Source organism: Anomaloglossus baeobatrachus, chromosome 5, assembly GCF_048569485.1.
Source record: "Anomaloglossus baeobatrachus isolate aAnoBae1 chromosome 5, aAnoBae1.hap1, whole genome shotgun sequence".
NCBI classification, from domain to species: Eukaryota; Metazoa; Chordata; class Amphibia; order Anura; family Aromobatidae; genus Anomaloglossus; species Anomaloglossus baeobatrachus.
In genome coordinates this window covers 593,418,740-593,432,728 of record NC_134357.1, presented here as the reverse complement: position 1 = coordinate 593,432,728, position 13,989 = coordinate 593,418,740, and the positions used below count along the sequence as shown (strand labels likewise).

The 13,989-nt window shown below is 40.2% G+C and overlaps 1 protein-coding gene across 1 annotated transcript in view; it reads left to right on the top strand.

The window, feature by feature from the left end:
- Window positions 1–13,989, top strand: part of GAS7 (growth arrest specific 7) — a 156,914-nt gene that overhangs the window by 83,854 nt on the left and 59,071 nt on the right. The window contains 2 exon segments of the mRNA XM_075351487.1: window positions 8,404–8,490; window positions 8,492–8,537. Coding sequence (XP_075207602.1) covers window positions 8,404–8,490; window positions 8,492–8,537 — 133 coding nt within the window.

The following is a 13,989-nucleotide window of genomic DNA, read 5'->3' as shown; positions in this document are numbered from 1 at the left end:
TATATATGTACAGCTGGTATAACCTGGGCATCTCCTGTATATAATTATATATGTACAGCCGGTATAACCTGGGCATCTCCTGTATATAATTATATATGTACAGCCGGAATAACCTGGGCATCTCCTGTATATAATTATATATGTACAGCCGGTATAACCTGGGCATTTCCTGTATATAATTATATATGTACAGCTGGTATAACCTGGGCCTCTCCTGTATATAATTATATATGTACAGCTGGTATAACCTGGGCATCTCCTGTATATAATTATATATGTACAGCTGGTATAACCTGGCATCTCCTGTATATAATTATATATGTACAGCTGGTATATCCTGGATATCTCCTGTATATAATTATATATGTACAGCCGGTATAACCTGTGCATTTCCTGTATATAATTATATATGTACAGCCGGTATAACCTGGGTATTTCCTGTATATAATTATATATGTACAGCCGGTATAACCTGGGCATCTCCTGTATATAATTATATATGTACAGCCGGTATAACCTGGGCATCTCCTGTATATAATTATATATGTACAGCCGGTATAACCTGGGCATCTCCTGTATATAATTATATATGTACAGCCGGTATAACCTGGGCATCTCCTGTATATAATTATATATGTACAGCCGGAATAACCTGGGCATCTCCTGTATATAATTATATATGTACAGCCGGTATAACCTGGGCATCTCCTGTATATAATTATATATGTACAGCTGGTATAACCAGGGCATCTCCTGTATATAATTATATATGTACAGCTGGTATAACCTGGACATCTCCTGTATATAATTATATATGTACAGCTGGTATAACCTGGGCATCTCCTGTATATAATTATATATGTACAGCTGGTATAACCTGGGCATCTCCTGTATATAATTATATTTGTACAGCTGGTATAACCTGGGCATCTCCTGTATATAATTATATATGTACAGCTGGTATAACCTGGGCATCTCCTGTATATAATTATATATGTACAGCCGGTATAACCTGGGCATCTCCTGTATATAATTATATATGTACAGCCGGTATAACCTGGGCATCTCCTGTATATAATTATATATGTACAGCTGGTATAACCTGGACATCTCCTGTATATAATTATATATGTACAGCCGGTATAACCTGGGCATCTCCTGTATATAATTATATATGTACAGCCGGTATAACCTGGGCATCTCCTGTATATAATTATATATGTACAGCCGGTATAAACCTGGGCATCTCCTGTATATAATTATATATGTACAGCCGGTATAACCTGGGCATCTCCTGTATATAATTATATATGTACAGCTGGTATAACCTGGGCATCTCCTGTATATAATTATATATGTACAGCCGGTATAACCTGGGCATCTCCTGTATATAATTATATATGTACAGCCGGTATAACCTGGGCATCTCCTGTATCTAATTATATATGTACAGCTGGTATAACCTGGGCATCTCCTGTATATAATTATATATGTACAGCCGGTATAACCTGGGCATCTCCTGTATATAATTATATATGTACAGCCGGTATAACCTGGGCATCTCCTGTATATAATTATATATGTACAGCCGGTATAACCTGGGCATCTCCTGTACATAATTATATATGTACAGCTGGTATAACCTGGGCATCTCCTGTATATAATTATATATGTACAGCCGGTATAACCTGGGCATCTCCTGTATATAATTATATATGTACATCTGGTATAACCTGGGCATCTCCTGTATATAATTATATATGTACAGCTGGTGTAACCTGGGCATCTCCTGTATATAATTATATATGTACAGCCGGTATAACCTGGGCATCTCCTGTATATGTAATTATATATTCCTGCAATAAAATCCTTCGCTCTGGGAATCTTATGCTCAGGGTTAAAAAGAAACAAATCCTGATTTTAGAATTAATAAATTGACCTTTATGTACAAGAATAATTACTATATAACTATTAATCTAACGTGCTGCTCATGGGCGGGACTTAGCTCTTTTTTTTATGAAGCCTCCCCCAATTGGAGCAGCCTCTTCTTTTTGACTGTCTTCTTTTCCCATTGATTTGGGCTGTGTTTATGCTTTAGTGATGAAATGTTGGGTAGCTGTATGCTGTGGTTGAGGAAAAGCTGCTCATGGGCGGGGCTGAGCTCTTCCTTGTGAAGCCTCACCCAATCAGAACAGCCTCCTCACTTGGATGGTCTTCTTTTCCAGGTTTTTTTTTTTTTCCTGGTAATTGATTTGGGTTGTGTCTACGCTTTAGTCTCCAATGATGAATTGTCTTGGGGCTCTGGTTGAGGAGGCTACAGAGTCAGAAAATCCAGATCTCAGAAAAACTGCTCATGGGCAGGGCTTAGCTCTTCTTTGTGAAGCCTCACCCAATCATAAGTCTCCTCACTTTGAGGACCTTCTTTTCCATTTTTTTTTCCTGGTAATTGATTTGGGTTGTGTCTACGCTTTAGTCTCCAATGATGAATTGTCATGGGGCTCTGGTTGAGGAGGCCACAGAGTCAGAAAATCCAGATCTCAGCAAAACTGTTCATGGCCAGGGCTTAGCTCTTCTTTGTGAAGCCTCACCCAATCATAAGTCTCCTCACTTTGAGGACCTTCTTTTCCATTTTTTTTTTTCTTGGTAATTGATTTGGGTTGTGTCTACGCTTTAGTCTCTGATGATGAACTGTCTTGTGGCCCTGGTTGAGTAGGCCACGGAGTCAGAAAATCCAGATCTCCGAAAAGCAGTGGTCAGTGGTTGTCGAACTTCTCCTATTCCAGGTGGAGAGTCACGAAGGCCGGATATGTAGCTGAAGGCCTGGACAGAGCTAAGGAGGTGGTGTCAGAAATGTGGCGGATATTTTGGGGTGTTGCACCCCTTTACAATAATCTGATATTGTCTTGGGTCTTGTTGTGGGACTCTGTTTGGTAATGTTCTGGATCATACAGTCTATGCGCTTTTACAGAGGAGAACCTTTTAGAAACTGTAGGATTTCGAGAGATCATGAAGAGCCTTTTGTTCCGTTTTTTTCCGTCTGTTTCGCTCCGTTGACTTCATCTCCTGCTCTTTATCTCCCTGAGGTCTCCCCCGTAGAGATGTCACTGTCAGGGGTTGAAGGTCCGTGTCTGACATTCGGTCGCCTCTACTTGTTGGCTCCAGGTTTGCATTTCATTTTCTCCTTTCCCCTTCTCTGTTTTTAGAAATAAGAATACCAAAATCTGCTTTATGAAATTCTAGAAGGAAGCCTAAAAGATCTCTGCCGTCAGCCTTGGATTGTACGCATCTCCTTGACTGGCCCTAAAGCCGTTGAACATTTTTGAGGGCCAAAAGATTTTGCTTCTGGACTAACGTTCCATACACAATTTGATTTTGTAGAATTTTTGAGAAGTAACTTGGTCCCGGGACTTGGTGGTCAAGTAATACAGCCAGACCTTCTCGAACAGCCTGTGGTTATGTAGCCCAAAACTAACCTGGAGGACTTGGAGAGCTGGATTTAACTGATGACCTCCCTGGACGTTCATTTAGGGCCAGTTAAAATCCTTCTGTAACAGCCCAGTGGTCATGTAGTCCAGGACTAACCTGAAAGACTTGAAGGAGAGCTGGATTTAGCTGATGACCTCTGCACCGTTCTTCCTACCTTTTAGGGTCAGTCAACATTTTCGAGCCTAAATAATGATGGTGGTAAAGTAACTTTTTGAAGAAAGAGCAAGACGTATTTTTCCAGTAGAGTTGTTGGAGCGTCGTCTCGTTATTTCACAGTCTTGGACATCATGGGCCATGACCACCTCAAGATTCGGGAACTTTTGAGGGACTTTTTTGTGTTGATCTTCTCGTTAGACAACATGGAAGTGTGTTTGTAGGTAACGTTGGGAGGTCGGTTGGTTAGAATCCCTCTGTCTCCACTAAGAGTTGTCAGAACTTCTGGATGTACGAAAATGCTCCGATCTACAAAGTTTCTCAAACTCGTATGCAAAACATTGAGATACATTTCAACCAGGAATAAGAAGAAACAACGTCTTGGACCATTTTTTCTGAAGATTCGATGATCTTGGTATTGTCCCGTTGCGAATGCGCTGGGGACTCGCTGACCTCACAAATCCTTTTCCTTGGAGATGTCCATGAGCTTTGGATTCACCACCGTGTGTGTTCGCCACCTCTTCCCTGAATCAGTGGAAATTCTCTTCTGAAGATCCATTGACCTTAACGTTGTCCCGTTACGAATGCGCTGGGGATTCTCTGGCCTCACAAATCCTTTTCCTTGGAGATGTCCATGAGTTTTAGGTTCACCACCGTGCGTGTTCGCCGTCTCCTTCTCGAATCAGTGGAATTTCTCTTCTGAAGATCCATTGACCTTGGTGTTGTCCCGCTGCCAATGCGCTGGGTACTCTCTTACCTCACAAATCCCTTTTCTTGGAGATGTCCGTGAGCTTTGGATTCACCACCGTGCGTGTTCGCCGTCTCCTCCTCCCTGAATCTGTGGAAATTCTATCCCCGACCAATGTGGATTTTCTTTCTAATAAACCAGTCTCTTTTCATGTTTCCAGCCGGCGTGGGATATTGCACTGTAAGAACATCTGGCCCATGTCAGGACCTCCTGTGGTGTGAGATTCCAACTTCTGCTAGAAGAAAGGGCCAAGACAATGCTCTGTAAATGATAAAATGCCGGGGCCACAACGCCACCTCTGTGCCAACATCCCATCACTGATCGTTAGGAGGTCTGGACTTTCTCCAGCTCCCTCTCGTCTAGTAGCCCAGGAGACCTCATTAGGCGTTCGCCGCCCTCCTAATCGCCCTTTCATCCACCTCTTCCCTCCGAGACACATGGGTCTAATCTGGGGTTTGGCAGCTCGTCTGGCGGAGGTCAGAAGGATTGGAGATGTTTGTGTCTTGTTTGTTTCTTCTTGCCCGAATGGTTTTTTGGAGGAACCTGAATGTGGGACCTGAAGACAAGCCAAGCTTTGCCGAGACTGAGGAGGAGTGGGTGACCCCATGGTATGTGAGGCACCGCCATGGGGTCATCGTAGAGCCCTCGCCCTCCTATATCTCCAAACCTAAAATCTGGGACACAGACTGAAATCTGCCCCTCCGGAAACCCTCCCATACTACATTGTGCCGTATCTTCAGCTTCTTCTTAAGCAGCAGTGGGTATTCTGGAGATATCTGGAGTTTATATTGGGGAAGGGACACAAACTTTGACATTTTTTTTTTTTTTTGGGGGGAGAGGATTTTGATGTAATATAGAACTCATTCAGAGCCAGATAATAATAAAAATCCCACTCTGGGGCCTATCTATTAACGTTGCACCATTACTATTTTATCCGGCTTTCTATGCAGCTGACTGACACTGAGCTGAAGAGTGATAAAATGTTGTTTTCTCATATTTTTCCATTTTTTATTTATTTATTTTTTTTCCCGCATTTTCCGGACCGCCATCTCCTTATTTCCATGGAGATTCCGTCGACCGTCCGCCTTTACAACCGGGAAATTCTTTGATCCAGACTTAAAAGGCGCAGTGAATGAAAGGCTTCCCCCGGGCGCCGTCGTATGGCTCGTCACGTCCTCGTCACGTCCTCTCCTCGTTTTTTCTGGGAATCCGCTGATTGCTGTCATTGAATCACAGCAGATCTCTTTAATGAGCGATATCAAAAGATTCCAGCCTGACCGAGAAACGCGCGTGCCGAGAACTGGCGTCGTCATGGAGACATACAATGTATCTTCGTAGGAATAGAATTCTGGTTTACTGTTTACAGTCACCGAAACCTCAATCCTTCAAGTGATACAGATCCCCGCGATCGAAGGGGTGATCCACCAATCCTGGCTAGAGATCTACTTTATGTGAAGCTGCATCTCCCCCCTCCCCCTTCTCACAAATCCTTCCTCACCGGCCCTATCACAACCATAATCTTCACACCCCCTTTAATTTAGATTTTAAAGGGGTACACACCCTAAATGGCAGACACAGGTCGAAATAAGGCCATGGTCGGTAATTGTCCGTCACACGCTTCGTCTTTCTGGCCAATAAGTCGTTTATTTCTGCGCGCGCCCGTGACACTTCATGTAACACCGACGTCAGCGACGAGAATCTGGATATTTATATCTCCACGGAAACAAGTGATAATGAAAAGGTAACACGTCTCCTCATACAGTCAGAGCAAGGCATCAGAGTATTTCAGGATCTCTATAGAGGTCACAGAGAGATACATAGAGGAAGGAGCAGGTCCCAGCAGCACAGAGTATTTCAGGAGAGGAGAGCACTGATCTTATAGGAAGACACAGAGATACATAGAGGAAGGAGCAGGTCCCAGCAGCACAGAGTATTTCAGGAGAGCACTGATCTTATAGGAGGACACAGAGATACATAGAGGAAGGAGCAGGTCCCAGCAGCACAGAGTATTTCAGGAGAGGAGAGCACTGATCTTATAGGAGGACACAGAGATGCATAGAGGAAGGAGCAGGTCCCAGCAGCACAGAGTATTTCAGGAGAGGAGAGCACTGATCTTATAGGAGGTCACAGAGATACAGAGGAAGGGAGCAGGTCCCAGCAGCACAGAGTATTTCAGGAGAGAAGAGCACTGATCTTATAGGAGGACACAGAGATACATAGAGAAGGAGCAGGTCCCAGCAGCACAGAGTATTTCAGGAGAGGAGAGCGCTGATCTTATAGGAGGACACAGAGATACATAGAGGAAGGAGCTGGTCCCAGCAGCACAGAGTATTTCAGGAGAGGAGAGCGCTGATCTTATAGAAGGTCACAGAGATACATAGAGGAAGGAGCAGGACACCGCAGCACAGAGTATTTCAGGAGAGGAGAGCGCTGATCTTATAGGAGGACACAGAGCTACATAGAGGAAGGAGCAGGTCCCAGCAGCACAGAGTATTTCAGGAGAGGAGAGCACTGATCTTATAGGAGGACACAGAGATACATAGAGGAAGGAGCAGGTCCCAGCAGCACAGAGGATTTCAGGAGAGGAGAGCACTGATCTTATAGGAGGACATAGAGATACATAGAGGAAGGAGCAGGTCCCAGCAGCACAGAGTATTTCAGGAGAGGAGAGCGCTGATCTTATACGGGGTTACATATAGGGAGGTCCGGGTTCTCAGCAGCACAGAGGATGTTTTGCCCGGGGCTGGCGGGGTGTGTGATGCGGGGGTGTTTGCGGACTATCAAGACCGGCCTGATTTGGGGGCTATGTGTGGAATGTGCTCGCCTCTCACAATCCTGCATTGTATTCCGGGGAGAATGGGGCCATTGTGCCGGATTCCTGCTCTTTTGGGCGGATGGAGCGAAGTCCGGGCGGCTGCGACCGCACAGAGGAGAAATCAGGCGATTAATTAGTTAAATGATGAGTCGGAAAGGTCTGTAATATACAGATAATTAGTGCGGGGAGCGGAGCTTTGTCGTATTTCCGTCCATGGATCGCTCTTATCTTTTTATCTTTCTATCTCTATGAGAACTTTCTGTGCATATTTCTGTAATGATATCAGTGCCCCCTGGAGGTGATAAATGAAAATGCAGGACCGGCTCTGATTCTATAGTGTAAGGAGATCTGGAGTAAAACGAGTGCTGCCTTCAGGGTGTCCGGTGAGAGAACTGGGCCACAGGGGCCCCCTTCTGTTCTTAGGGCCACACTGGTCATTGCGGAGACCCCCTGAATCAGAAGACACCCACTTTAAAAAGAAAAAAAAAGTACTGATAATTTTTAATACCTAAAGGTAATTTTATATAGATTTAGTACCGCCCATGCTTACATAAGCCACGCCCCTGAGGAACACCAAAACTTATAAATGGGGTAAAATACTGTTTATTTTTCACAATATGCTCAGACTTTTAATACAATGAGTGTGGCTCAGTAAGGATCACAGAAGTCAGTCCCACCCAGGTCCGGGCCCTCGGGGGCCACTGGTCTGAATGTGTAAGAAAACAAAATGGCACAGATTGTGCATTGGGGTCTGAGTGAATTTTTGACAATCACCAAATGATTGGTGTGAGTTGTAAATTATTTTGGGGATCTGTTTTCATTCGTTGAGGATTTATTTTCCAGTATATACTGTATACTGTCCGGTCTCCAGGCTGCGTCATGTGACAGTATATACTGTATACTGTCCGGTCTCCAGGCTGCGTCATGTGACCACAGGAAATGTTTGTTTATTGCACAGAAGTAATAGAGATAATCTTATCTCCCAGAACAGCGTGATCGGAAAACTGCAGCCGAACCGCTGAGATACGCAATGTGCCGTATACTCAGATGCAGCCGAGCCTTAAAGGGGAAGTACATGAAATAAGCAATAGGCTGGAACCTGCCCCGATCACTGCTAATACAATGTCACCTGGAGAAACCGTTTTGTTTTCATTTGATTTGATAGAAACTTGTTAAATTTCAATTTTGTTTTTCCCCCCAGAAACCGGGAACGATGAATCCACAGAGAACAGAAGATTCAAGCCCAGGCCCTCTACCCCCGGAGTGGCAGTGTTATATGTCTCCTCAGGGGGCGGCGCTACTATGTAAATACCAACACAATGGTGAGTATGAACAGTGTCTACTAATACAAAGAGCTACTATAATACTGCCCCCTGTGTACAGGAATATAACTACTATAATACTGCCCCTATATACAAGAATATATCTACTATAATACTGCCCCCTATATACAAGAATATAACTACTATAATACTGCCCCTAATGTACAAGAATATAACTACTATAATACTGCCCCCTATATACAAGAATATAACTACTATAATATTGCCCTATGTACAAGAATATAACTACTATAATACTGCTCCCTATATACAAGAATATATCTACTATAATACTGCTCCCTATATACAAGAATATAGGCTACTATAATACTGCCCCTATATACAAGAATATAACTACTATAATTCTGCTCCCTATATACAAGAATATAACTACTATAATACTGCCCCTATATACAAGAATATAACTACTATAATACTGCCCCTATATACAAGAATTATATCTACTATAATACTGCCCCTATATACAAGAATATAACTACTATAATTACTGCCCTATGTACAAGAATATAACTACTATAATACTGCTCCTATATACAAGAATATAACTACTATAATACTGCCCCTATATACAAGAATATAACTACTATAATACTGCCCCCTATATACAAGAATATATCTACTATAATACCGCCCCCTATATACAAGAATATAACTACTATAATACTGCTCCTATGTACAAGAATATAACTACTATAATACTGCCCCTATATACAAGAATATAACTACTATAGTACTGCCCCTATGTACAAGAATATATCTACTATAATACTGCCCCCTATATACAAGAATAATAACTACTATAATACTGACCCCCTGTGTACAAGAATATATCTACTATAATACTGCCCTATGTACAAGAATATAACTACTATAATACTGCCTCCTATATACAAGAATATAACTACTATAATACTGCCCCTATATACAAGAATATAACTACTATAATACTGCTCCCTATATACAAGAATATAACTACTATAATACTGCCCCTATATACAAGAATATAACTACTATAATACTGCCCCTATGTACAAGAATATAACTACTATAGTACTGCCCCTATGTACAAGAATATATCTACTATAATACTGCCCCCTATATACAAGAATATAACTACTATAATACTGCCCCCTATATACAAGAATATAAACTACTATAATACTGCCCCTATATACAAGAATATAACTACTATAATACTGCCCCTATGTACAAGAATATAACTACTATAATACTGCCCCTATGTACAAGAATATAACTACTATAATACTGCCCCCTACATACAAGAATATAACTACTATAATACTGCCCCTATATACAAGAATATAACTACTATAATACTGCCCCTATGTACAAGAATATAACTACTATAATACTGCTCCTATATACAAGAATATAACTACTATAATACTGCCCCCTATATACAAGAATATAACTACTATAATACTGCCCCCTATGTACAAGAATATAACTACTATAATACTGCCCCTATGTACAAGAATATAACTACTATAATACTGCCACTATATACAAGAATATAACTACTATAATACTGCCCCCTATATACAAGAATATAACTACTATAATACTGCTCCTATATACAAGAATATAACTACTATAATACTGCCCCCTATATACAGAGAATATAACTACTATAATACTGCCCCTATGTACAAGAATATAACTACTATAATACTGCCCCCTATATACAAGAATATAACTACTATAATACTGCTCCTATATACAAGAATATAACTACTATAATACTGCCCCCTATAATACAAGCAATATATCTACTATAATACTGCTCCTATATACAAGAATATAACTACTATAATACTGCCCCCTATATACAAGAATATATCTACTATAATACTGCCACTATATACAAGAATATAACTACTATAATACTGCCCCCTATATACAAGAATATAACTACTATAATACTGCTCCTATATACAAGAATATAACTACTATAATACTGCCCCCTATATACAAGAATATAACTACTATAAGTACTGCCCCCTATGTACAAGAATATAACTACTATAATACTGCCCCTATGTACAAGAATATAACTACTATAATACTGCCACTATATACAAGAATATAACTACTATAATACTGCCCCCTATATACAAGAATATAACTACTATAATACTGCTCCTATATACAAGAATATAACTACTATAATACTGCCCCCTATATACAAGAATATAACTACTATAATACTGCCCCTATGTACAAGAATATAACTACTATAATACTGCCCCCTATATACAAGAGTATAACTACTATAATACTGCTCCTATATACAAGAATATAACTACTATAATACTGCCCCCTATATACAAGAATATAACTGCTATAATACTGCTCCTATATACAAGAATATAACTACTATAATACTGCCCCCTATATACAAGAATATAACTACTATAATACTGCCCCCTATGTACAAGAATATAACTACTATAATACTGCCCCTATGTACAAGAATATAACTACTATAATACTGCCACTATATACAAGAATATAACTACTATAATACTGCCCCCTATATACAAGAATATAACTACTATAATACTGCTCCTATATACAAGAATATAACTACTATAATACTGCCCCTATGTACAAGAATATAACTACTATAATACTGCACTTATATACAAGAATATAACTACTATAATACTGCCCCCTATGTACAAGAATATAACTACTATAATACTGCCCCTATATACAAGAATATAACTACTATAATACTGCTCCTATATACAAGAATATAACTACTATAATACTGCCCCCTATATACAAGAATATAACTACTATAATACTGCCCCCTATGTACAAGAATATAACTACTATAATACTGCCCCTATGTACAAGAATATAACTACTATAATACTGCCACTATATACAAGAATGATAACTACTATAATACTGCCCCCTATATACAAGAATATAACTACTATAATACTGCTCCTATATACAAGAATATAACTACTATAATACTGCCCCCTATATACAAGAATATAACTACTATAATACTGCCCCTATATACAAGAATATAACTACTATAATACTGCTCCTATATACAAGAATATAACTACTATAATACTGCCCCTATGTACAAGAATATAACTACTATAATACTGCTCCTATATACAAGAATATAACTACTATAATACTGCCCCCTATATACAAGAATATAACTACTATAATACTGCTCCTATATACAAGAATATAACTACTATAATACTGCCCCCTATATACAAGAATATAACTACTATAATACTGCCCCCTATATACAAGAATATAACTACTATAATACTGCCCCCTATGTACAAGATATAACTACTATAATACTGCCCCTATGTACAAGAATATAACTACTATAATACTGCCACTATATACAAGAATATAACTACTATAATACTGCCCCCTATATACAAGAATATAACTACTATAATACTGCTCCTATATACAAGAATATAACTACTATAATACTGCCCCCCTATATACAAGAATATAACTACTATAATACTGCCCCCTATATACAAGAATATAACTACTATAATACTGCCCCCTATGTACAAAAATATAACTACTAGAATACTGCCCCTATGTACAAGAATATAACTACTATAATACTGCCACTATATACAAGAATATAACTACTATAATACTGCCCCCTATATACAAGAATATAACTACTATAATACTGCCCCTATGTACAAGAATATAACTACTATAATACTGCCCCTATGTACAAGAATATAACTACTATAATACTGCCCCTATGTATAAAGAATATAATAGTGTAATACGGCTCTCTGTACAGGAATGTAATACTGTAACGCTGCACTGATGATCTCCTCTTGGATCAGGTCACGCAGAGGTTCAGTTACTGGAACAAATGATTTTGATGATTCCAGTTAAACTTTATCTAAATTCCGCGACAATATTTTATAATCAGCAGAACGTGAACATCTTGATTCTGTGTAAGTGGCGCATGATTAATCCTGGCGTGAGCGGCGGCTTTATGATGTGAAGGAGAAATGTGCTGCGGGGACAGAAATGTAACATCTGCACGGTTCAAGTGCTGTGAATGGATCCGGGCCGGGAGGGGCCGAGGCTCTGCTTCTCAAGTGGCTCCAGCTGCAGAGTCACAAAGCCAAGAGGCGTCGCGGGAACGGAAGACGTGGAGCTTACGGGCAGAGAGAGGAGGAAAACGTACATAGATGACTGTCAGAGGGAGCATTAACATTGGGCCCAGGGCCCCGGGGCCCCTACACACACACACACACACACACACACACACACACACACACACACACACACACACACACACACACATTATATATATATATATATACACACACACACAGCCTAGTTACTGTCAATGATATGCTCGTGGGCGGAGCATTAGTTTTCCTAAATAAGGAGTAGGACCCGCCCCTGAGGAGCAGTGATTGTAAATTAGATGGTCACAAACAGGTTTTTGGGCTTTAATGGGGCCTAAATCAACCTAATATGAGATGGGTAGATGGGGGGGCCAATGATTCTTACTGGTTTGGGGTGTTGTGAAATACTTTTTTGCCCTGTGATGGTGGAATATGGGGGTTGTGTATAATTTTATGTTCGTTCGTATTTTAGGCGTCTGGGTATATTGTCCTGTTAAGTTAGATTTATCACCCCCTGCTGGGCTTTATCATCGTCTGGGGGAGGTGGTCTAGGATCCACCTAAACTCTCTGCTTACCTGGGGGATTATTCATTCTGGCTGAGAAATACAAGAGAGGAGCAGTAAGATTTATCCTCTGAGGGAGAAGCTGAGGCTCCCCAGAGAGACTGTGAGAAACCCAGATTTCCTTGGAAAAGGACTGCTGGAGGATTGTGACTGATCTCCGGGATATTTATCCTATTACTGGACTATTTTACCCTCTGTACAGTGGATTATTTTATGGACATTCTGGATTATTTGGAATAATTAATACGTTTTTTATTATTATTCCAAATAATCCAGAATGTTCATAAATAATCCACTATACAGAGGGTAAAATAGTCCAGTAATGTTCTTTGGATTGTTTAATCATCTCTCGCTCTGTTGATTGTGTGATATCGGAGAAGGACCCCGTAACATGCCCTCTAAATATTTGTGCTCCCCAACTTCATCCAAGATTTAATACATTGGAGTGATAAACTGTACTGAGCTCACTGTTTTACACTTTGTCATGAGTGGCAGCTCTGGAGGTGACTGGAGCACTTGCTGTCACCAAATAATCCTCTAAAGTTTCTTCCTTAAATTGAGGAGCCCTAGCTTAACTTATACCAGATTTCTGCTCATAATTTATGAAAGCAGGGGCGGAGCATCACAGTGCTACCAAATAAGGAAAAGAGAGCCCGCCCCTGAGGATCTGAGGAAGGAAAAAGGCAGGAAAATGCAGGT